Here is a 24,571-nt window from a genome sequence, read left to right as displayed (position 1 = left end):
GTCCAAACAGTCCAAAGACGTGCGTGCCTGGTTAACGTCCCTGTGCTCGGCTTTGCAGGAGCTCCATTAGCAACATGAGAAGATATCACATGCTGTTGCTCTCCTTATTGAATTAGCTTTCTTTTCTCCACATCATCCGCTTAATCTGTTGGAGGTTTTCCTGTCTCGTCCATCTCCCCGTTCCTCTATTTCTAATCCTCTTTACCATCTTAAAACCTCATTCAATTTATGTGTCATCTGAATGATTTCAATTTACCAACAGTCAAACTACTCAAGTAAAATCAAGCAGACAAGTAAAGAGAGCATCCACTGATATGGATCAGTTCTGATGTTGCAGAGCTTTTAATGCTTAAATCCATTTCTTAATGATCTGATAGGAATAAAGCCACATGCTGATTCAGCCTTCATTACAAAAGCAATACAGTGCTATTATGCTAAATAATTTCTGCCATGCACAGATACAGAAATGTATAACCACACACACACACACACACACACACACACACACACACACACACACACACAAGTATCAGATGAGAAACCACAGCAGAGTTATTAAAGAGTCAGTAAACCGCTTCATGCCAGCTGTCTCGTTTATTGCTGGTTTCGCATGAAAGAAGCTGCGTTGCTGTCAGGTCTAATTCTCTACGCTATATGTCACCATGCAAACACACTCATGCTATTTTTATATTTACTCATACATGTATCTGTCCTTGTCTGTAGCTGTTTTGAATTAGTTTGGTGCACTATAGCAACAATTGGAGGTTCTTCAGATGCTGTTTGACATTGACATATATATACATGGGTTTTACTGAGCACTATACAAACAGAGTCACACTGACACAACTTAAAATATGGTTGTTGCTTCTGTCCATTCAGGTGTAATGTTCAATAGAAAAGGCCCCTGAGTCACTGGACCTCATGATGGTCTGTCTGAGTGACAGCTGGGAGCGATACAAGCTGTGGTTTGGAGAGTCCAGCGGGTTGTCTGACACCTACAGAAGAGAGAAGTTACACTTTTTAGGATCATTAAACTTGTCTGCAGGCGTAAGTGGGCAGCTGTGATGAAGCTCTCATAAACCCAAGCAGACAGACTCCAGCTGTATGCAATTCAGCATAATTCAGGTTGTTAATCTGTTTTGGGAGCCAAATCAGAGCCACTAGCCTCCCTTACATGAACACTGTAAAGGCTGTATGTGTTGCTTGATGTCTGTGTGTGCAACTGCTTCCTAACATGTTAACTATAACAACTTACACGAGTGATGATTCGTCAGTGTTGCGTTTTTCTACTTGTTCTGGCCCATATTTTATGCAGATGACTCCCTCATCAATTCCTTCTTGACTCCAACAACACAACACAACTGGGCAAATAGTAAAAAACAACTTTTCCTTAAAGCCTCCTTCAGTCCAATTAATAATTAAGTTATTATCCAGACCCAGAATCTGGCTCTATTTGACCCTTTTAAAAAAAAAAGGTATGCTTTTACTCAGCATGCGTAGGTCCAAATCTGTATTACTGGCGGATGCACAGTTGTAGAAGACAGAATACTGGAACTCTCAGACCAATCATCTTAAATTTTAATGTTTTTGCCAACAATGAATCGAAGATGATTGATCTGTGAGTGCCAATATTTTGTCTGATTTGAACGTTGTGACTACTAACATCAGATCTAGTGAGGTGCAGATTACATTTATTGTAAGAAGCAGGTATTTTACCTCTTCAAATTTCTTGGCCTTGTACTGCTCCGCCCCTTTCAGGAAGTTCAGCAGTATGATGTCACACAGCACTGTACCCTAATAATGAAAGCAATTAGGACAAAACTCTTTAGTTTATAAGAGTAGACGTTCAACTCTAAAAGGATTTGTCTGTAGGCTGCAGCACAAAGAAGGAAATGACAGAAATGACGGACAAAAAAAGAAGCCGTTTAACAACGTTTACCTGCGATAGAAGCACAGAAATCAAGGAAACATGGCCAAACAGGAAGTAACATAAAACAGGCAAACAAAATGCTTCTGAAACGCTCCTGGTGGGATGTGAAGCCGTGACGGACACGTGTTCAGTGGAATATGCGGGAAAGGGTACACGTCATGAATTTCTTGTAGAGCCCAAAAGAAGCCCAAAATACCCTGAAAGCGTGTTAACCATGTTTTAAAACTGAGTCAAATTCAGGTAAGTTTCAGCAAGAAAAGGTGAATTATTTTAAATTTAAGTCCAGCAAAGATCAAATTGTACTTGAGCAAATTCTTAGACATTGACATTAAAGAAAACATTTCTGTTCAATTAATCACTTCTGAAAAAGAAAGCAAAGCCACTAAATGAAAAATAATGAATACAAAATGAACCTTTATGCTGGTTTTGCCAAGTATGTAAGTAAAACTCACCACTCCCACCGACGTGAAGGCTGCCACCATGTTAATGAGTGTCGGGATCATGTTGAACTTCCCTGCCTTCACAGAAAGAGCAGTCGTTTATAACAGCAGGTTTCAGTCTCCTGGAAGCAGCGCTCTATCAGTGTAAAAATTATTTATTTAAAGTATCTGAAATTGTCAAAAAGCGTAAATACAGATCCACGTCCTTGTGGATTTATTCATAATGGATTTGCCAGTAGACACATTTAAAGCTTAGTCATATTGTACTTCTCTCTGAGTGAACAGGTTTAATTCTGTTTGAACTGATTATTAACGACTGTCCGAATCTCACAACCTGACACACACTAAAATATATACTCACATTTCCATTGACCAGAACATCAAACCTAATAGCGTAGGCTTTAACCAAAGTGCGGTAGTCCGTCCCATTTTCCATCTTGTAGTATTTGGCAAACCTATACAGTCACACAAATCACACCACCAGTCAATTTGGACGTAATAGGAAAAACAATGATAAGTAATCACACTATTACCACATGTTTATCTAATATTGAACATGTTGGAGCCCCACGTGGAGTCTTTGCTGTCAATAAATTCAGCAATGAAATCATTTTCACCTTTTTATATCATAAAAACATTTTCATAGAAAAGGATTTTCCTTTTATGTAACTATATTTTTTTGTCATGACACTATTTCATGTCGGTTTCTATTTCGTATCACTTTTCAAAACATCATTGCCTTCCCACCTGCCAGTCAGACAGGCTGCTCAACAACTGCTATCAGTTAGCATCTGTTAGCTGGAGCAATAAGAAAAGGCAACTAGAAGTAAATAAACACAATACAGACAGAAACATCTTTAGTAACCCTCTTTGTAAAGGTTATGTATGGATTTCATTATGAGCACATTCAAGGTTGTTTTTTTGAAACGCTTTATAAATGGTGATAATCATGCTTGGCAACTTATAACAAAGTTTCTAAAGTATTTTAATGGTTGACATTGTGTATTTAGAATTAACAATGCTTTATACGTCATGCAGAAGTATAATACACAATTATATGTAGTTGTATAATCCTTTATTACTATTATTTTGCCTATTTTTTTATCTATTATTAGGCAAACAAAGTTGACATAAGCCGATATAGAAGTTTTCTACCTGTTAGTTACATGAAGTACTGTTGTCATAACATTAAATAAAGTAGTGCTGGAATAAAGTTCAAGTGCTTCTGTAACTCATTCTTCATTTCCTTCATTGGTGTATTTGAAACAAGTACCTGAGGTTTAATTTTCACATTTTAAGACAAATCACCATCCATTTCTCGTTGGAATTTCTGCTGCATGACAACTTCTACATTGTTCTGTTATTACAGACATATCACGTCGATCCTGAACTTGCTCAATGACTCACTTCCGCTTGTATCCTTATAATAGGGCAGCAGTTGTAATTATGGCTGGGAAGGTCACATTTTTCTGAAAGCTCCAGTGTTTTCAACAGGCAGATTCCTAGTTATCTTATAGACTGTGTATTTCTTGTGTAAAAGTGGAAGTTGGGGGATTAAATGTTGTTGCTAGAGCTGCGATCATAAGTGTCTGCCCTGACTTTCATGGCAGTCCAATCTGTAATTGTCCGCTAAATACCTGAAGTTGTAGCCAGGTGAGACGGCGTTCTTCTGCGACATGGCGTCCAGTCGGGTGAAGGAGTACGAGGGATTACAGTGGTCATCTGACTTGTCCAGATCGCACATCCAGCCGATCTTTATTCCGATCACTCCCCCCTCACGCAGTAATCAGGAGAAGAGGCACATGGATGAGTGTGTTTGAGCTCGACCCGAATTCAGATTTATTTATTGAAGTTATATTTACATTTATTTGTCCTTTCTTTGCCCACTTCTTCCCTATCGTCTTGCTTTCCCCCATCGTATCTGCATTATAACTAATCAGTATTTTACTGGTAACTGATTCATTCACCTGAAGTCCAGCGTAGATCACGGGTTGGCTTTTAAGGACGGGACGCATCTTTGCCCCCAAAACCCTTAAAAACATCCGTTGTCTTTACCTTGTCTGCCAGTTTGGTGAAGTTCTGCTGCGCGTAGCGGACGACGTCTCCCACCCTGAAGATGGGGCAGTACGTGTTGTTCACCATGTCGAAGTTACATCTTTTGATGTAGGCGTCGGTGATCGTCGGAAGGAAGTTCCCTCTGCACACATACATCATCAGCGTGTCAGACTCCATCGTGACAGTCATCACCACCGTCATGTTTAACTGTAAGTGTGTCGTACTTAGTGTAGTTGAAGGTTGGGAAACGGATGCTATTCTTAATGAAGATGGTGAAATTTTCCACTTCCATCATCGGGGTACTGAGGAGATGAGAAAAGAACCATAATTATTCTACAGCAAGTCTTCTATTTTCAACATACTATCAATGTACTTAGTATACTAATGATATATTATTATTGTAAGTAAAAAATATGCTGTACGGTTCTGGGTAGATTATAATTCCCTTTCTGAGACCACCGATAAAATAATTTGAGTAATATACAATATAAATACACAAAATTACAATTCAAGTGTTTTAAATTCAAAATATACTGAAGTACTACTGGGAGTATTTTTAATGAGTGCATTTGTAATACACTTTTGTTGCACTTATATACATCACAAAATACAACAATGTGCTCGAAGTGTATTCATTTGTTTCTCCAAATAATCACAATTCTGATCATCTTCCCTGAAGTGGGCTGAAGGCAGAAATCACAGGTGCCTTAAAGTCCAACGAGAACAATCTGCAGTATAGATATGTATCACCATGGATACGTGAGTCTGGGTTGAAGTACATATTATGAGCTGCTGTTAGGATGAACCTGTATGCAGTCATTTGGATTTGCCTACCAGCAGTGTTGGCAAGGTCACTTTTGAAATGAAATGGGTCACATTACTAGTTGCCCCATGAAAAATGTAAGTAATTGGTTTATCAAGGTATTGTAACTTTGGATTACTTTCCGAGTCCTTTCTAACAAATGTTTTCAACTGGAAAATCGAGCTAAAAAGTCCTAAAAATATATATTTATTAAACTCTGCTGTGTAAACCTGCCCGGATGGGCAACAAATATGAAGCTACATGATGTGTCGAGAGGTATTTTATTTTATTATAATTAGTTTACCTGCACAGACGTTTTCTCAGGTTTGACGTTGATTATTTCGATGTAAACAAGCTTTACACCGTACAGTGATTTGAATGAAAATATTTTCGGAAGTGAAAATCGGTGTGGTTGCTCAGAGCAATGAATGTGGATTATACAGCAGACAAGAGACGATGAGAATTCAAAAAAGAATCTGAATGCAAACTGCCAAATGGATGAAAACTGTCCAGACGTAGACAGAGACGAATCTTAACACTTCTGTTGCAAGATGCAAAGCAAGAGAATTCATGTTTTACATTCTATATTTTACCAAAAAGAATCTATTTGGATGTAACCTCTTTGTTCTCACCAGCATTTTGAATAGCAACTGTATTTTAATAACAGTAAATATAATAGATTACATTTACTTCTTTTTTTTTTAACTTCATTAATAACTAAACTCTGAACATCTTCCACCACAAACTAAAAACACACCTCTCCAGACTTCACCTTGAACAGGAGAACTTTAGTATCTTAAAATGACACTTACTGATAGAACTTTGTAGTTCGGCTTTCTGGAAGAAATGATATTTTCTTGATTCTTGTTGTTCTGGTTTTGTACCCTCATGGTTGAAATGCACTTATTGTAAGTCGCTTTGGATAAAAGCGTCAGCTAAATGTAATGTAATGTAATTGCATGACTTTGTTTCATGGCTGACTAGTTACTCCCCAACACTTCCCAACAGTACAGAGCCATTTAGCAGCGCCTCACAGAAGGTCTTTATCTCACACACGGTCTCAGCTTACGTCTTGATGGTGTCGATCTCGGCGGGACACCAGCCCTTAATCTCACACATCTTGATGGTGGTGTTGAAAGGAACACATCTCCCAGTGAGAATTCCTGAGCAGGAACGCAAACAGGAAAACCAAAAGGTAAATGTGAGGGTCAGAAGTAATAAAACAGTTTGATCTAAATAATAATAATAATAATAATTATCACAAAATGTTTCACATCACATACTCTGAAGCAGAACTGAGAAGAGAGGAAAAGAGACAGACGGGAGGTCTCACCATAACTTCCTGGCTTTTTGAAGTACTTGCTGCAGTTGCTGTCCTGGGTACAAATAAACTTCTTCTCACTCTGGGTAACACACAACCCCACACACACATTAAAGCTGCATCGTACTTATTTTATGATAACAAAGCATCAAGTGAACGTGTGTAATTAGAACGAAGGCACTTTGAATGACTGACCCACAGCAGTTTCTTTCACCTCAATGTTTTACATCCCTCAAATTCCCCCAAAAGGCTCACAGCTACATTTGCGTTCCCTCGATGTAAATGTTGTGCTTCTCTCAATACTTTTCTTCTTCCATTTCTTCCGAGCCACATCTCTATTTCCACTCAGCTGCTTCGGTCCATGTGAACAGTTGAGGCTTTGTTCACTTTGACATTTCATTTAAAGCCAATGTTTGGTGTCTATAATATGCAGGTTTTGGTGTTATATCATTGAAGGGCTTCCTACACTGGTCAGCAGTTCTCTTGATACCAGGGGAGGATTTATTAATAATATCGTTATGTCTTCCAAAGGCCGTGATCACCCCGTGCAGGCCGACTCATAAGTACCATAAATTGGGTGATTAGAGCCTGAACCTCCAGACAAGTCTGTCACTGTCCTCCAGCGTACAGCTTGGATGTCGGTGTCGGTCTGCTCCTTCTTCATTCATAAGAAACTGACAGTCTGCTGCGTCACAGCGGTCTTAAAGGGAGTGAGAGGAGCTGGTTTGATTGGCCACGATTACACCTTGTAATAATTTATTTCGTATCCCCCTCGGTGCAAAGAAAAGGGCTTTTAGTGTGTTCAGCTATAAAACGCTGCCAGTTTAAGTCAACACTCTGAAGATACTTCGGGAAAGAGATGATGTGACACTTCACGTGATGCATTTAAATAAATGTTAAATAGTCTGCACTTATATACTGCTTCATCCCCTTAGTGGTCTCCAAGCGCTTCCCACTGTTTCTCATTCACACACCAACGTAGCTACCGTGGAGCCGTGACTATTTGGATCTGCGGTGCCTCTATGACAGTATGTGTTAAAACCATTCAAAAAGATTGTGTCCCAGCTGTAACGGTAACAATCACATGACAGAAATAGTTACAACCACAGTACAGTTGTGACACTTCAAGACTGGAGTCATAATTAAAGCTACAATCTGTCTCAAGTGAGCAACTAGCTTGTGAAGCATTTATCAGCCAAAGACACTGATGTTTTTCCTCAGAAGTTGGTGGAGACCAAACCAAAGGTTAAAGCAGAGTGAACTAGCGTTCATCAGGCCAATAGAAAATAACCTCGATTGAATACTGATGCTCGCTGGCTGCATGAAAACACTGTTAGTGGCAGACTCTGACCTCAGGGCAGTGTCCTTGGACTTGATTCTCTGTGGTGATCAGTTTCGTGATGATGCAGAAGACCGAAGCTCCCTGCAGAAAACACACATTTATCCCATCACCACGTCTGCATGCTACTGTCAATCATTTATCCGTCCACCCGTACATCCATTGATCCATACGTACCTGTGTAGGGGTGACGTAGTCGGCAACATCCATCACCTTGTCATTGTACACTCCAAATCCTTTGACTTTGGTCATCACCGAGGATTCAATCGCTGTGTCTCTCACCTGGTAGGCCTTCTCATAGACGAACACCCACCTGAAGGACACACACAGCGCTGAATGTAGCTGAAGTGTTTTTTTTTATGGTTTGTGGAAGCCGCTCCCACACTTTGGTCGTGCTTCTTTTTTTGTTTTGGAAATGTTTTTATTAATCTGATTAGATCCTTGTTCTTTTTCCCCACAAATTGTACAACGCAGCCAGTAAAGTCAAATAATCAACACATGTACCGTTTTCTCAGGAATGATGGCATGTTTATTTCAACATACAAACTTCTAATCCCGTCATGTGTCCATAAAACCAGTCTATCACATGTCTGCTTGACGTGAGGCAATGTACTTTTCCGTTAGAAATAACCACGCGGAAACTAACGTGTAGGAATGTGGTGTTTGATCACGGCCTCTACGGCGGCGCTGCACTTCTTAAGGTTTATAAGGCTGTTGGAGGGCTGAATGACCCACGAACACTTCAGGGCAGTTGGTGTGCAACGTAACTTGATGTGGCGGACCCTCGGGACCCTCAGCGGAGGGAGTGTGTCCGGACCGGTTGGTTAATCGGGCCACACCCTCCTCACCTGCTTTCAGGTTTCCTCGGTGCTCCAGCTTTCTGCCGGCTCCCTTCAGGGGGTTTTCAGTTCGCTCCTGAGTACGTTTATTTGTACCGGCATGTTTGATTTTCTTCTGTTGAACTTTTTATCCTTCTTCGATTAACCCGAGTTGGGTTTGCTTCTTGTTGTTTGTTCTGTTACAGCCCTGTTTTTAAATTTTAAATTTTACACTAAATAATTAGTGTGCCTTGTGTTTGGGTCCAACCAGCTCCTGAAACCTCACAGTGTGATTGTAAATACATAAGTACAACTTTTTTAAATGCTCAGGTAATTATAAAACAATGTAACTTCAAATTTTGGGGGGGATTCGCTTTTTATTTATAAGTATTTGAACCCATTTTTTCCCAGGTTCAATCTGAACAAGAGGTACAGCTAATGTTAAAATACCTCGTGACCTGACATTGTTACCACAAATGTAAAACCAGAGAGAAGGTAATGTAATTCAACTCTTAAGTTGAATGAACTCAGACTTCCCAGCATGCTTTGTTTGAGAGATTGAACACTCTAGATCAACCGTGCGTTCCAACATCCAAGCTACCAGACTATTTAGTATGCCAGAAAAAGATTTAGTATGTCTCAGTACATAGCATGTTAGACGTAGGATGCCAAAAGTACCAGGATGTTCTACCACACGCGCTCGTACTTTGCAGACTGCAGGTCAGCGTGATACGCTGGCTGTTCTGACCCACAATCCTTTGTGCAGCGGAAGAAGAAGAAGAGTCATTAAAATGAAGCGTACTCGTTCCAAATTTCATCCTTTTTCTTTTTACTTCAAACGTCGCACTACGGATCGCGACGGATATGACAAAGTGGGTCAAAGGTCAAGGCGCATTTTGTACTCATACTACATGCAACAGTACATACAGTACTTTTTAAGGTAAGCTGCAGTCTGTACTAAAAGCAAAAAGAAATAGTATGCATTTTGGAAAGCAGTTTTTTTTGTATTTGATGGAAACACGCACCACTGAAAGCTGCTTGTCTTGAATTCAAGTTCTATCTGTTTCATTTCATAATAATGAACATCTTGTAATTTATGACTATAAATATAGAAACCATATTTTACAGAAAACATGAATCTATCTGATGTTCTTTTTTGTGGCAGTCATCAGCTGGTTGGGAGATCTTATCTTACAGGCCTCATAGTCTGAGTCATCCCATCAAATCATTGGAAGGCGATCTGTCTGTTGTGAGGGACGTAAAGGACAACGGTCCTTGCTCTTCACATGTTGCCAGTTTACTGTCAGATGAAACTCAGTTAAAACGAGTCCATTAACAGCTAGTAGAGCCACGAATAAAGACCAGAGCAGCGTGTACTACAATATTCACTTTTGTATGTAAATATATAATAGAGCACCAAAAAAAATACATAGTATAATACATGTAAACACACATATAAGGCAACCTGATCTTCAATTTATGATATGAATCCTAATTTGAATGCACACACTACTAATTAATATTATGATGTGTAACCAGACGTACTAATACAAACAAGCCTCTTTATTATCACATTTATATATATATTTTTTTTTAAAACACTATGCCAGCATAACGTGATCAGTTGACAAATTATATGTATTTAAGGGCGTGCTAATGAAATAAGGTTATTCTATGGAAAAAAGAAAACAAGAATTAGTCTAATCTGCTCTATATTTCTTGACATATTGAGCTTTTAGCTCATAACACAACACTTTAACTATAGTTGGTGAATAAATTTCATGAACTTCAATATTTCTAAATAAAATATAACTCAGTATTTTAATACTAAACACACAACACTTTGCAAATCACAAACATCATATCACTTACTTAGTATTCGGTAATCAGGGTGTGTAATTTATGATATTTAATGCCCAATCTATTACTTTAGATTTAAATATCATTTAAATATACTTTTCTGGAACAGGCAGCTGCTGTCATTTCATTTAACCTGACTAATGTAACTACTCTATCATACCAAACACATACTCACCCGATGAAGTAGGAGATGATCAGAAGCTGGACGACGCGGTTGATGATGCCGATGGTCCAGCTCTTCACCACCACCGACTTGGTGGTCTCATAGGTGAAGAAGTTTTTTATACAAGACCACATCCTAGTAGTGTGCAGGGGTGAGGAAATACATACAAGATGTCGTTTCAGTGTCTTCTGTGTGTGATGTTAATTATAGAAATTGAAAGAAAATGCTGGAACTGAAGTCCAAATGAAGCAGCTGTTAGTCTATGTCCCCGTATGTGGCTGACATCTTAATTATTATTCAGTTCTGAAGAAAGGAAAAAGAAAAATATTTGTAGTCCAGTGTGGAGAGCCGTCACCACAGATCCAGAAGTTCTCACTGTGAAGCGGTTTATAAAATCCCCAAAGCTCAATCAGTCCAATTTTCAGCTAATGGCCTCCTCATGTCACTCCAGGCTTCATGTGTAATGATAAGTAATGATTCAACCAACAAAAAGCTTTCTGTCTTCACTCCCTGTCCTTCCTCTTCTGTCTTCACCCATTCTGCCCATCTCTCTCTCTCTCTCTCTCTCTCTCTCTCTCTCTCTCTCTCCTCTGACCCTGCGGTCCATCCTTGTTCATCTGAATACTTCCTGAAAGCCGTCCTCCTTCCTCCTGCTCTGTGCCAGAAGGACGTTTGTGGTGAAATTTGTGTGTGCCAATGTCTGAGAAAAAAACTCATTCAAGACAAAGCTGTAAATGTTTCAAGTCTACAATTATATATTTTAGCTTTCTCTCTGTGTATTTTAATTATTTTTAATAAGTATGTGTAACCGGGGAATCATATTGTTGTTAAAATGTATTTAATTTCATTTAGATCCAATAAAGGGTAACTCACCTGCATTTTCCACCGAACACGGCCCGTCACGGCTTCACATCCCACCACGAGCGTGTCACAAGTGTTTTGTCTTACTTGATAATTTGTTCATGTTTGCATGATTCCTGTTCTTGTTAAACAGCTTCTTTTTTGTCTGTTGTCTGTTTATTGTTGTCATTTCCTACTTTGTGCTGCAGACAAAGTTAATACAGCCGGCTGTGTTTTAGTCATTAACAACATTAATCCTATTTATTGCGTAACTATGTCACATACCGGGTTGGTAGCGGCGAGCCGCTTCTGGGACGCTGACAGCTGGTGGGAGATGAAGCATCGACTTTAATGACGGAGATTCAGTTCGGCAGCCGCGTTGGAGACGGAACCGGTGGAAAACATCCTTCAGACTGTCTGAGGCGCTGTGTCGATCAGATATTACAAGCTATTCATTGACTGTTTCTTATGAACTCCTGAGTTCATATGAGGTAGTGGCTGAAGTTGCCATTGGTCAGCTGAATACTGCAACTTCCTCTGTCAGTTTCAAATTAAAAGCCTCATTTTAAATTAAAAGCCTTCTCGGTCCATACAAGAGAAATAGGTTCTGACCAAGTATTGTCACTCTTGATTAATGAAATAGTTGTGAAGCCTTGATAAAATAAATTCATGTTGTCAACTTCAGCAGTATCTCCAATAGGATCTTTTTTTCCAATACAGAAATTCTGAATGTGATTCTTATTGATTTCCTGATATTGGCCAGTCAGACATGTGAATAAACGGAGTACTGGAACTTATTTTTTTTACCTCAAACACTTTTATCATTACCCACAATTGTGTTCAGCAATTACTCACAATAACAAGGATCTTAATATGAACTCAGTATTAGCAGGAGTTTCTCCTACATAGTCAATATAATGCAGTTGATCAATTCTGTATTAAATATTTAATCATTCAAACTACGTTATATACACCATGTCAAAGGTGAACCACAGTGAGTGGAACAGAACTCATTTAGCAAGAAAGGCTACTGGCAGCCCCGATGGTCAGTCTGCACATCCGAAGACACACCGCAAACCATATCAGGGATATAATGTTTCATACTGATTCAATCATATGCCTTCAGTCTAATGCCATCCAGACTCCCGGACAGCCTCCATTAAACAGCAGTCACTTATGACGAGTTGATAATGGACTGTCATTGGACGAGAACCAGGGAGTTGTAAAATACCACTAATCCCTTCTTTCTCGAGTTAGATGGGGGGAAGAAACATATAATTCGGGGTAAAAGGAAAAACAAGATGAAAAAAAAGGGGACAAATAGAGGGATGGGAAGTTTTCTAAAAGGAAGAAGAGAAGGAGGAAGCAGTTCAGGGAAAACTGAAAGAGGAAAACAGATGGGATGGGGAAAGGATGGAAGTCAATAGAAGGTAAAGGAAACGAGGGGCTGTGACAGGTTAAGAAAACAAGAGAGCAAAGAGATGGATGGAGAGCCTGTTTACACATGAAATAAAATTGGAGCTGAACAAGACATTATCGACATCTTGAAGTTTTAGGTGGAACAAGGCAAGAAACTCTTGGTGACCAGAGGATCCCCCTGAGAGATGAATCATATCTGAGTGTTTTGATAGGACTGCTGTTTGTGATCCACTATTCTACATTCAACTTTCAGTATTAAGAAGAGGCATCCTGTACTCTGGAATTCATTCAGAGGTAAGAAATCTTTCATTTCCTTGTTTTCATTATCTGTGTTTCATTATTATTATTATTATTATTATTTTATTGTCTGTTTTTGTTCTTGTTTTAGACAGTTTTACTTTTTGAAACCTTGATAACCAATAATAACTATTTTGCAGACTTAAAGGGATAGTTTGAATTTTTTTGCATACAGTGATATTAGTTACTTATTGGTAATAGCACAGACATAAAGTCTGTTAGTCAACTAATTATTACTTGTTTGTTGTTGTTTTTCAGTGGCGACACTGGATTAAATCTAAGGGGACGAAAAATGAGCAGCCAGGTGACGATCATCTCTGACTGACCGGTAAAGAAAAACACATGCCTACCTCACTCCTATAAAAGGTAAAACACATGCCTACCTCACTCCTATAAAAGGTAAAACACACGCCTACCTTACTCCTATAAAAAGGTAAAACACACGCCTACCTCACTCCTATAAAAGGTAAAACACATGCTTACATCACTCCTATAAAAGGTAAAACACACGCCTACCTCACTCCTATAAAAAGGTAAAACACACGCCTATCTCACTCCTATAAAAGTTAAAACACACGCCTATCTCACTCCTATAAAAGGTAAAACACACGCCTACCTCACTCCTATAAAAGGTAAAACACATGCTTACATCACTCCTATAAAAGGTAAAACACACGCCTACCTCACTCCTATAAAAAGGTAAAACACACGCCTATCTCACTCCTATAAAAGTTAAAACACACACCTATCTCACTCCTATAAAAGTTAAAACACACACTTATCTCACTCCTATAAAAGTTAAAACACACGCCTATCTCACTCCTATAAAAGTTAAAACACACGCCTATCTCACTCCTATAAAAGGTAAAACACACGCCTACCTCACTCCTATAAAAGGTAAAACACATGCCTATCTCACTCCTATAAAAGGTAAAACACACACCTACCTCACTCCTATAAAAGGTAAAACACACGCCTTCCTCACTCCTATAAAAGTTAAAACACATGCCTATCTCACTCCTATAAAAGGTAAAACACACGCCTACCTCACTCCTATAAAAGGTAAAACACACGCCTTCCTCACTCCTATAAAAGTTAAAACACATGCCTATCTCACTCCTATAAAAGGTAAAACATACGCCTACCTCACTCCTATAAAAGGTAAAACACACGCCTACCTCACTCCTATAAAAGGTAAAACACATGCTTACATCACTCCTATAAAAGGTAAAACACACGCCTATCTCACTCCTATAAAAGGTAAAACACACACCTACCTCACTCCTATAAAAGGTAAAACACACACCTACCTCACTCCTATAAAAGGTAAAACACACGCCTACCTCACTCCTATAAAAAGGTAAAACACATGCCTATCTCACTCCTATAAAAGTTAAAACACACGCCTATCTCACTCCTATAAAAGGTAAAACACACACCTACCTCACTCCTATAAAAGGTAAAACACATGCCTATCTCACTCCTATAAAAGTTAAAACACATGCCTATCTCACTCCTATAAAAGTTAAAACACACGCCTATCTCACTCCTATAAAAGGTAAAACACACGCCTATCTCACTCCTATAAAAGGTAAAACACACACCTACCTCACTCCTATAAAAGGTAAAACACATGCCTATCTCACTCCTATAAAAGTTAAAACACATGCCTATCTCACTCCTATAAAAGGTAAAACACACGCCTATCTCACTCCTATAAAAGGTAAAACACACGCCTATCTCACTCCTATAAAAGGTAAAACACACGCCTATCTCACTCCTATAAAAGGTAAAACACACGCCTACCTCACTCCTATAAAAGGTAAAACACACGCCTATCTCACTCCTATAAAAGGTAAAACACACGCCTACCTCACTCCTATAAAAAGGTAAAACACATGCCTATCTCACTCCTATAAAAGTTAAAATACACGCCTATCTCACTCCTATAAAAGGTAAAACACACACCTACCTCACTCCTATAAAAGGTAAAACACATGCCTATCTCACTCCTATAAAAGTTAAAACACACGCCTATCTCACTCCTATAAAAGGTAAAACACACACCTACCTCACTCCTATAAAAGGTAAAACACATGCCTATCTCACTCCTATAAAAGTTAAAACACACGCCTATCTCACTCCTATAAAAGGTAAAACACACACCTACCTCACTCCTATAAAAGGCCTATCTCAAACACACGCCTATCTCACTCCTATAAAAGGTAAAACACACGCCTACTCCTCTCCTATCTCACTCCTATAAAAGGTAAAACACACGCCTACCTCACTCCTATAAAAGGTAAAACACACGCCTTCCTCACTCCTATAAAAGTTAAAACACATGCCTATCTCACTCCTATAAAAGGTAAAACATACGCCTACCTCACTCCTATAAAAGGTAAAACACACGCCTACCTCACTCCTATAAAAGGTAAAACACATGCTTACATCACTCCTATAAAAGGTAAAACACACGCCTATCTCACTCCTATAAAAGGTAAAACACACGCCTACCTCACTCCTATAAAAGGTAAAACACACACCTACCTCACTCCTATAAAAGGTAAAACACACACCTACCTCACTCCTATAAAAAGGTAAAACACATGCCTATCTCACTCCTATAAAAGTTAAAACACACGCCTATCTCACTCCTATAAAAGGTAAAACACACACCTACCTCACTCCTATAAAAGGTAAAACACATGCCTATCTCACTCCTATAAAAGTTAAAACACATGCCTATCTCACTCCTATAAAAGTTAAAACACACGCCTATCTCACTCCTATAAAAGGTAAAACACACGCCTATCTCACTCCTATAAAAGGTAAAACACACACCTACCTCACTCCTATAAAAGGTAAAACACATGCCTATCTCACTCCTATAAAAGTTAAAACACATGCCTATCTCACTCCTATAAAAGTTAAAACACACGCCTATCTCACTCCTATAAAAGTTAAAACACACGCCTATCTCACTCCTATAAAAGGTAAAACACACGCCTATCTCACTCCTATAAAAGGTAAAACACACGCCTACCTCACTCCTATAAAAGTTAAAACACACACCTACCTCACTCCTATAAAAGGTAAAACACACGCCTACCTCACTCCTATAAAAAGGTAAAACACATGCCTATCTCACTCCTATAAAAGTTAAAACACACGCCTATCTCACTCCTATAAAAGGTAAAACACACACCTACCTCACTCCTATAAAAGGTAAAACACATGCCTATCTCACTCCTATAAAAGTTAAAACACACGCCTATCTCACTCCTATAAAAGGTAAAACACACACCTACCTCACTCCTATAAAAGGTAAAACACATGCCTATCTCACTCCTATAAAAGTTAAAACACACGCCTATCTCACTCCTATAAAAGGTAAAACACACACCTACCTCACTCCTATAAAAGGTAAAACACATGCCTACCTCACTCCTATAAAAGGTAAAACACACGCCTATCTCACTCCTATAAAAGGTAAAACACACGCCTACCTCACTCCTATAAAAGTTAAAACACACGCCTACCTCACTCCTATAAAAGTTAAAACACACTTCTTTAAATCTGCTCTACTGTATAAGCAGAACGTTAATTATTCATAAGACACCATCCACATAATGTTTCCAGAATACAAAGTGACCACAGAATGGATTATATGGGAGACTTGGTACTGACCATACGTCACATTGCTTAGCAGGAAGACTATTTTGAAACCTATCAAAGTTCTTGGTCGGACAATCTTAGCTCCTCCTTTCACACAGGGTGCACTTGGTGATATCTGAGGGGCTTTTTGTGAGTAAAACATGTCGAAAAACAGTCAACTTTGTGCACTTTGTGACCATACAAGAGTCTTTGATTAAATCATCCACTGTCTTTATGATTCATGTCATTTCTGGGAGGTAACTTTTTTTTTAAAAAGGTGCATTGACAAGACACTTGTGAATTTTTGTTGCAATAAAAAATAGCACCAGTATGAGATGTATGTAGGGACGCTGACTTACACTGAGATCCTGAAGACTGAACCTAATCATATTGTAACTGCTACATGACCAGAATCCTTAAACCTAATGTTTCCCCGACCCTAAACCAAGTATTCACCATAAAATGGATAGATTTACATAAAACGGCTACTTACAATTACAATCCTACAAATGTGGCAGGTCCCCACAACATGAGTAATTCCAATACACACACACACTTTACAGATGAAATTATATGGTAAGTGATCTGTCAGAATGGAGAGATAATGGAGACAGAGAGGGAAATACCAAAGAAGAATGGCCAAAAGGATTTGTATTGATTTTGATATTTACAACCAGAAAGAGAGAAGCTGCTTTTGTCCTCTGCATCCCATCATCATTAGGTCAACATCCAACATCATCCCCATCATTTTCACTGAAAGCATCGTCGCCTTCCATATGTTTGAGCCACAAAGATCACGTCAGGACACTTTTATCTGGGCTCAGCAACCACTTTGTGGGAGCTGATGGGAATTTGACTTAGAATAAAGTACAGGAAATGTCTGATGGGCTGAGGTTTGTGTGGAGTGCCATCTCCTCTGATGAAAATAAAGAACAGGTATAGTTTATAATGCACACTGTGACTTATTCACATCGTTTATAGTGCTAAGTTTCTCTGAAGGGAACGAGGCATCAGAAGCAGAGTGCTGCTGGAACAACAAGGAAGTGAAGATGTATTCTGTTTAGCCCTTCACTTCACATGTTCAACTGTAATATTAAAGTAAGCATTAGTTTTTAACAATAACATTAACAGCATCTCTACTCCTTATAACATCCCAGCTATACTGCATTTATGCGACTTAATGGGACCTTTTAAATACCATTTACTTCAAGAAAAACATCAGCTCATGTTCATGAGGAGCTATCAGAGGAAAAAAGGTTGGAGACTACTGGTTTAAACTCTGAGACCATCAGAACCCCAATCCAACATTTAATCCCATGAATCTATATCCATCTACACTATTCCCCTTCAAATATTGAACATTTTTCATCCATCTTATTTGATGGCACGATAGCCAGTTTTAAGTGTTGGGGGCCTTGAACCAGAGCTGAGAGGGAAGAGGTCATGATTTCTGTGGTGAGTGGTGAGGTGACAGGGAGATTTGATGGGATGAGATCAAGAACCCAGGCTTGTTGGAACCGGACTGTGTGAGGTGGACTTGGCTGTGGTGAGAGCATCTTTGTACTGTTATGCCAGTTTTCTTGTAGAGTCCTTAAGGGATTTCAATTAGTTGAAGGAGGTGTTCTGACTTACAACAATATGCACAAAGGACCCAAATATAATTCCCTCCTTTATGATGTAATTTACCTCTGTGATATAAACCTACAAAGTAATGATGTCCAGTGCCTTCTTACTGACCTGTAGTTCACAAAGCAAACAGCAGATGGCAGTCGAGCAGATGAGTAGGCTCAAGTTTACCCCGCAGACAGAGGAAGAAGAAGAAGAAAGCTTCTCCGCCCATTGTTTTTGTCCGTCGCCTCTGTTGCAGACTGAAAGGAGAGAAATATATTCATCTCATAAAGCTTTTATTGTGTAAATAACCAGGTACGTTCACAGCATATCTATCTACCTATATATATGTGCAGTGTATGATCCGGATACGGCTTAAAGTCCGAGCTGGACATGAAGTTGATGGTGAAGCACGTCAGTGTCCTGTTCGGGTGTTCTTGTGAAACGTCGATTATCGACAAACAGACACACTGCAGCTCTTCTGTCGGTCATCAGGAGGTTCGTCGTCCTCAATGTAATCCGGTAAAGTGAAGTGGTCTCTGCACGACCGTCCGGCCACATGACGGCGTGTTTCCGTGGAAGTGGAAACAAGTAGAGGCTCAAATGTTCGTAAAGCAGAATTTAAAACCGTCATTGAAGTTTATTTTATTAGTTTGAGCCGAGTTTAAAAGGCTTGTAGGCTGTAATAAAATCATGGTGGGTAAAATCAAATCCTTGCCAATGAGAGACTGCTCTGTTGGGGTGCAATCAACAGATTTGACAGGTGTGACTATGACGAGGCTGCAGCAGTGATGTAACTGGATTCAGGGGTTTCCTGTACAGTTCATGTGAAATCAGGGATTTGGCACACAGACTCTTACTGGAGCTGCAAAGGGACTACACTTTATTATAATATGGAAGGACATATCACCAGTTGATTGCATTTTCTTCTTAGAAACTCCCTCACTCGTGTTCATCACACATATCAGAACATATACAGTAGACAGATATTGCACAGTTGACAAAGAGATTATAAAGTTTTAGGTGACTTTAGATTTTCTCATTTAAACTCCTGGACATCCTTTCAAAATAACATTATTTGTATTATCATTATTTAAAGAAAAGGAAAGCTCAACCTCTTTGTTATTAGGGCTGCATTATCATATAACTTAAAGCATGCACTAACGTCTAGCCATGTGTATGTATGTTCTAGATTTGTCACCATGACAACCAAGCGCGGACTGATAACAGATTCATTCAAGGTGGTGAAGAAAGCCAAGAGAGGGGGGAAACGAGAGAAGAGGCCGAGCCCTCCTTCACCACCGAGAGGTGAGCAGCTATGTGAGCAGTTGGTGTTTGCTGTGTGGTTCAGTGTTTGTTTGCAACATTGAAAAACGGTACAAGATACAAGATATGTATTTGAAATCAGAAAAAGGCTCAGATAGATTTTTCATATTGTGTTTGTTTCATATTCTAACATACTCTAAAAGTATGTGCTGAAATATTTTCACATTTATTTATTTTGTTAAAACTTTAGAGATGAATACTATAGTTTATAATTTAAATGTAGTTTTGTTAATCTTGATGTCTGTGTTGGATCTCTGATTCTTTGTTGTGATTCAGCAGTGACTTCAATTCTCTCTGAATCTTTGATTCGATCAGATGTCGAAACCGAAACCATCCGAGAGGAGGAGCTAAAGAAACTCAGACAGTTTGATCTGAACTGGAGATTTGGTCCCTGCACAGGTAACACACCTGCTTCTGTTGAACCAAGCAGCAACCAGCAGTGAAGTCACCTGTTGGTTTGTGATTGGCCATTATTAAGCCTTGAGTTCGGAATTTGTCCGGCGCCATCTTGCCAGTCCTGAGCAGAGCAGGAAGTGACTATATTTGGGCGAGCTGGGGGAGGAGCCAGCAGTGGATCTGACCGATCTGATAGGAAACCTGACGGTACTACGTCCCGCCCACCGATAGCTGTAACCTGACTGCACCACAGGCCTGTCAATCAAACAGACACGCCCCCAAAAACAGGTCTTCTTGAATCTTCTTTTCTAATGAATGAGGGATTATTTTCAGATGGACCTCCAGAAAACTAATAAGAAGGAGTGACTTTAGCTAACAACACCGAGATAACTGATGGACACATTTGATTCACTTTGGATTTGATGAGAGAAGTTGAATGGGAGTCTATGGAGCCGGAGGCTTTTTGGAGCCGACCTCTAGTGGCACTCGCTGGTATTGCAGCTCAAGGCTCTTCTGCATTGGCCTCATTTTTTAGACCCTGAAGCTACTTCCACTTTTATATCTAGTCTATGGTGCGTACCACGCGAGGCTCCCCTGGTGGTACGCAAGATTCCTGCTGCATGTTTATATTTACAATGGACCAAATGATAATACATAAAACTAAAGGCTCTGTGTTAGTGATGAACTTCAGTGTTTGGTTCGGCCTCACAGCTGTCATTAACTGTGTTCTCAGCCGTGATAGGAAACTGGTATTTACATGCTCATAACCAAACTGTAGACCAAAAAAAAGCCAGAAAATCAGCTAGATGAGGGCAACTGTTTAGTAACAAATTCACTTTATAAAGTGATAACATCTCCAGTGTTGTGTTTGCAGCTTCTTCTGCTGCTTCTGCCCCCAAGTGGCCCCAAAACTTCTATAAATGCCACTGTAATGACGTGATAAAAAAAAAAAAAATACCACCAGTGATAGATGTTCAACCTCGTTTCTGAAAAAGTTGGGGCGCTTTGTAAAATGTAAGTAAAAACAGAATGCAATGAAATCATGGACTTGGCGTCCTTCAGGTTAAAGAGGAGAGGGACCATCCAGCTTGTTATCAGCTCAGTTCTAAAGCCAGCATCTGTGGTGGTACAGGATGCATTAGTGCACATGGCATGGGTAGCTTGAACATCTGGAAGGAAGCATTAATGCTGAATGAGATATTCAGGTTTTGGAGCAACATATGCTGCCATCCAGACAACGTCTCTTTCAGGGAAGGTCTTGTTTATTTCAGCAGAACAACATCCAACCACATTCTGCACGTATTCCAACAGCATGGTTCTCTAGTAGAAGAGTCTGCTGATAAACTGGCCTCCTGCAGTCCAGACCTGTCAATCATTGAAAACACCTGGAGCATCAGGACATGAACAATACAACAAAGGAGACCCTGAACTGTTGAGCAGCTGAAATCCTCTATCAGGCCAGAATGGGACCACATTTCACTTTCAAAACTCCAGAAACTGGTATCCTCAGTTCCCAAATGTTTACAGAGTGTTGTTAAAAGAAGAGTTGATGCAGGTCAGTGGTGAACATGACCCTGTCCCAACTTTTTTGAGACATGTTGCTGGCATCAAGTTAGAAATACGCAGATTTTTTTTTTTATAAAACAATACACTTCTCAGTTTCAACATTTGATATGTTGTCTTTAGTCTAATATTGGTTCATGGGATTTGCAAATCATTACATTCTGTTTTTATTTACATTTCACACAGCGTCCCAATGTTTTGGGAATTGGGGTTGTATGTTTGCCATTAATGTTGGAAGTTGCTGCAAAGCTCAGGCTGTAAAATATGGCAGCTCCATGTCTGTGGGGACTCTGCATTCATGTGTGTCCTCCACTGATGTTCAAAGCATTTTTGTATCTGTATTCTGCTTTATTTTTGGATCCACGCTTGTGGAAAAGTAAAGCTGTTGTGCTGTAAAAACAGGTTTTAATCACACAAATGTCTCCTTTCATCTCCGTCTGTCCAGGAATCAGCCGGCTGCAGAGGTGGGAGAGGGCAGAGCTGCACGGTCTGAACCCCCCCGAGGAGATCAAATACCTGCTGCTGCAAACACACTCTGACCCAGCGGATAACCTGAGGTAACACACACACACACGTGTCCCTGGAGCAGCAGGAGGTTTGTGGGTTTCACAGAATATTTGAAAAGACCACATGAGCATCCACATAAAAACTTCCTGGGAGAAATCCGATTATGGCAGAAAATATACCACATTTGTGGCATCTAACACCACTGCGTTAAATAATACCTCCTTTTATCCTGCTTGTATACACGGCCAGGTTATTTTCTGATTATGGAAATCAGATTTTATAAATCATTTTTGTGCAGAAAACTGTGAATAAGCTGGTTGAGTGACACTCGGATGCCGTGTAGCAGGCGAGAAAACTTTGAGTGTCATTCGAAGTTTGGAGAGAAATTACACGGCAGCTGATCTTTGGAACGGAATTCTGATTTGAATAAAAAGCTAAGAATCAGGCTCGCAATTTACACAAAAACAAACACATATTCTCATTTTAACAGAAAAAAATCAAACATGTTTATCTTGAATATGATTTTATACATGTAATATTAACACAGCATTTCGATGACGTCATAACCACAAATATAATCCAGTGGACTCTTCATTACATTGGTACCTCAAATAAAGCAAGGAAGTGCTAAGGTTTAGAGGTTAACTGTATATAAGTATTTAAAGAAAGAAAAAATAACATTTATTAAATAAAAGTTCATTTTGTTTGTTTCTGGAATTGAAAATGGAGAGTTTTTCCTTCTTGACGCCTTAATTGGTTATGGAGATAAATTAATTTGTCCTTAAATGTTATATTTTTCTTTACATTTCTTTATCTAAGACAAAATAAAGTACTTTGGAAAAGTTTTATTTTTTTAAGATGATGGTTATGTTGCTTTGTATAAATGGTTTGAGCACCTCGGGTCGAATTATTTCTTTGAACCCTTTAGGCAGATCTCAGCTTGAAAACTCTTTTTGTTCTGTTCTTCAGTTTTATGACACTTTTAATAAATATTCTGACTGTAATTCTGCATATTTTTAAATTTTCAATCGATTCTGCCATAGTTTGTGTCCTGCTCAGTGTGTAGGAATGATGTCCAGCACTCACTCACCCACATTCATACTGATAAAGCGGACATGCGGTTCAGTAATGATATCATTCTTTTCCTTTCAGCCTATGGAGCGAATATCCTCTCTGAGGAAGATCTTGTGAGAAAGAAGACAAACTCCAAGGAAGGTCTGTTTTAAAAAAAATTGTATTTGTATGATAAAAACATCAGAGGAAAAAAATTCTAAAGAGAAACTTCTGCAAGAGCAACCATCTTCTTCTAGGACAGAGATAGTTGTGTCTTTTGTATTATTTTGTTTTATACACTAAATGGTTGATTATTATTTTTAATAAACACATTTTATTCAAACACTCTTCCGTCTTGTGATGAATATTGTGATAAACAGATCTCTGTAAACAGTGTAGAAATGAAATAGTGACAGAGACACCCCCATACTTCGCCCCCTCTGGTATCTCCTGTGTGGTTTGCACACTGACATACATTTTCTCCAGTCTTTTTTTAACTGACCTAACAACACCGTCTCTGTTTTACTCTCAAATACATGAAATACACGAGGGACAGAATGAGTGTCTGAAAACGCTGCTCAGTTCTGCGTTCATGAAAGGTTCAGATGAATGTGTGCTGGAGGTTAAAGCGACATGAATACAGCTGCTGGAACATGATAACACACATTCATGTCGGAGATGTCTGTTTCTTTGTAAACTGTATATTCACAGAGAAAGCAGTCATGAAAAGCAATGCTGCGTTTAATATATTTCATTAGATATGCTGCTGATTGTGAACTTGAAAGCAGTTTTAATTTACACCTCTGATATTCACAGTTGGATGCGTTACGTTTTTTGTTTGTGCGTCCGTCCATCTGTCCCCTTTCATGTGACGTGAACGTGATATCTCATGAACTCCTGAAGATAATTTCTTTAAACTTGGCCAAACTTGGTCCCACGGTTGACCCAGTTAGATTTTGGGGGTCAAAGGTCGAGGTAACTGTGACATCAGGTCCCCCATCAGTCTGTACCGTTCTCATCAACAAATTTTCTCAGGAACCCATCGAGGGACTTTCTTTAAATTTGGCACAAATGTTCAATTGGACTTGATAAGATTGTGGTCGTCAGAGGTCAAAGGTCAAGGTCATTGTGACGTCACGTCCACCCAGTACTGTAAATGTGATATTTCACAAACACC

The 24,571-nt window shown here is 39.2% G+C and overlaps 2 protein-coding genes across 4 annotated transcripts; one reads left to right on the top strand and one right to left on the bottom strand.

Annotated features, from left to right (window-relative positions):
- Positions 1–562: 562 nt before the first annotated feature.
- Positions 563–10,862, bottom strand: p2rx3b (purinergic receptor P2X, ligand-gated ion channel, 3b). 2 transcript variants are annotated; one of them, XM_069712027.1, is made up of 12 exons: positions 10,741–10,862; positions 8,065–8,200; positions 7,894–7,971; positions 6,561–6,621; positions 6,297–6,390; positions 4,650–4,727; positions 4,426–4,567; positions 4,008–4,144; positions 2,732–2,825; positions 2,383–2,448; positions 1,717–1,794; positions 563–995 (listed from the first exon to the last, which is right to left on the bottom strand). In XM_069712027.1, exons 1-12 carry the CDS (start codon positions 10,860–10,862, stop codon positions 876–878), a joined length of 1,206 nt encoding a protein of 401 aa, XP_069568128.1. In that variant the 3' UTR covers positions 563–875. The 2 variants fall into 2 exon arrangements, with proteins under 2 accessions (XP_069568128.1, XP_069568127.1); XM_069712026.1 differs by having other exon boundaries at positions 6,561–6,630; positions 7,900–7,971.
- A 7,891-nt stretch (positions 10,863–18,753) lies between these two features.
- On the top strand, positions 18,754–23,742 carry pold4 (DNA polymerase delta 4, accessory subunit). Of its 2 annotated transcripts, none has more exons than XM_069712006.1 (5): positions 18,754–18,864; positions 19,742–19,857; positions 20,191–20,274; positions 22,280–22,391; positions 23,494–23,742. In XM_069712006.1, exons 2-5 carry the CDS (start codon positions 19,752–19,754, stop codon positions 23,516–23,518), a joined length of 327 nt encoding a protein of 108 aa, XP_069568107.1. In that variant the 5' UTR covers positions 18,754–18,864; positions 19,742–19,751; the 3' UTR covers positions 23,519–23,742. The 2 variants fall into 2 exon arrangements, with proteins under 2 accessions (XP_069568107.1, XP_069568106.1); XM_069712005.1 differs by having other exon boundaries at positions 19,742–19,869.
- The last annotated feature ends 829 nt before the right edge of the window (positions 23,743–24,571 follow it).

The sequence above is a fragment of the Brachyistius frenatus genome, unplaced genomic scaffold, assembly GCF_029030835.1.
Source record: "Brachyistius frenatus isolate BFR_SWC_R1_liver_20210118 unplaced genomic scaffold, ASM2903083v1 Contig_105, whole genome shotgun sequence".
Taxonomy (NCBI): Eukaryota; Metazoa; Chordata; class Actinopteri; family Embiotocidae; genus Brachyistius; species Brachyistius frenatus.
The sequence above is the reverse complement of the archived record's forward strand: the minus strand, read 5'-3'. Positions and strand labels throughout refer to the sequence as shown.

Bases quoted from the DNA above. Each gene is read 5' to 3' on its own strand.
- p2rx3b (XM_069712026.1), bottom strand. From the start codon at position 10,862: ATGTGGTCTTGTATAAAAAACTTCTTCACCTATGAGACCACCAAGTCG. The intron at 1,795-2,382 runs GTGAGTTTTACT...TTTCATTATTAG, and splicing joins CCTTCACGTCGGTGGGAGTG to GGTACAGTGCTGTGTGACAT. The intron at 996-1,716 runs GTAAAATACCTG...TCTCTTCTGTAG, and splicing joins AGGCCAAGAAATTTGAAGAG to GTGTCAGACAACCCGCTGGA.
- pold4 (XM_069712005.1), top strand. From the start codon at position 19,752: ATGACAACCAAGCGCGGACTGATAACAGATTCATTCAAGGTGGTGAAG. The intron at 20,275-22,279 runs GTAACACACCTG...CCGTCTGTCCAG, and splicing joins GAGATTTGGTCCCTGCACAG to GAATCAGCCGGCTGCAGAGG. The intron at 22,392-23,493 runs GTAACACACACA...TTTTCCTTTCAG, and splicing joins GACCCAGCGGATAACCTGAG to CCTATGGAGCGAATATCCTC.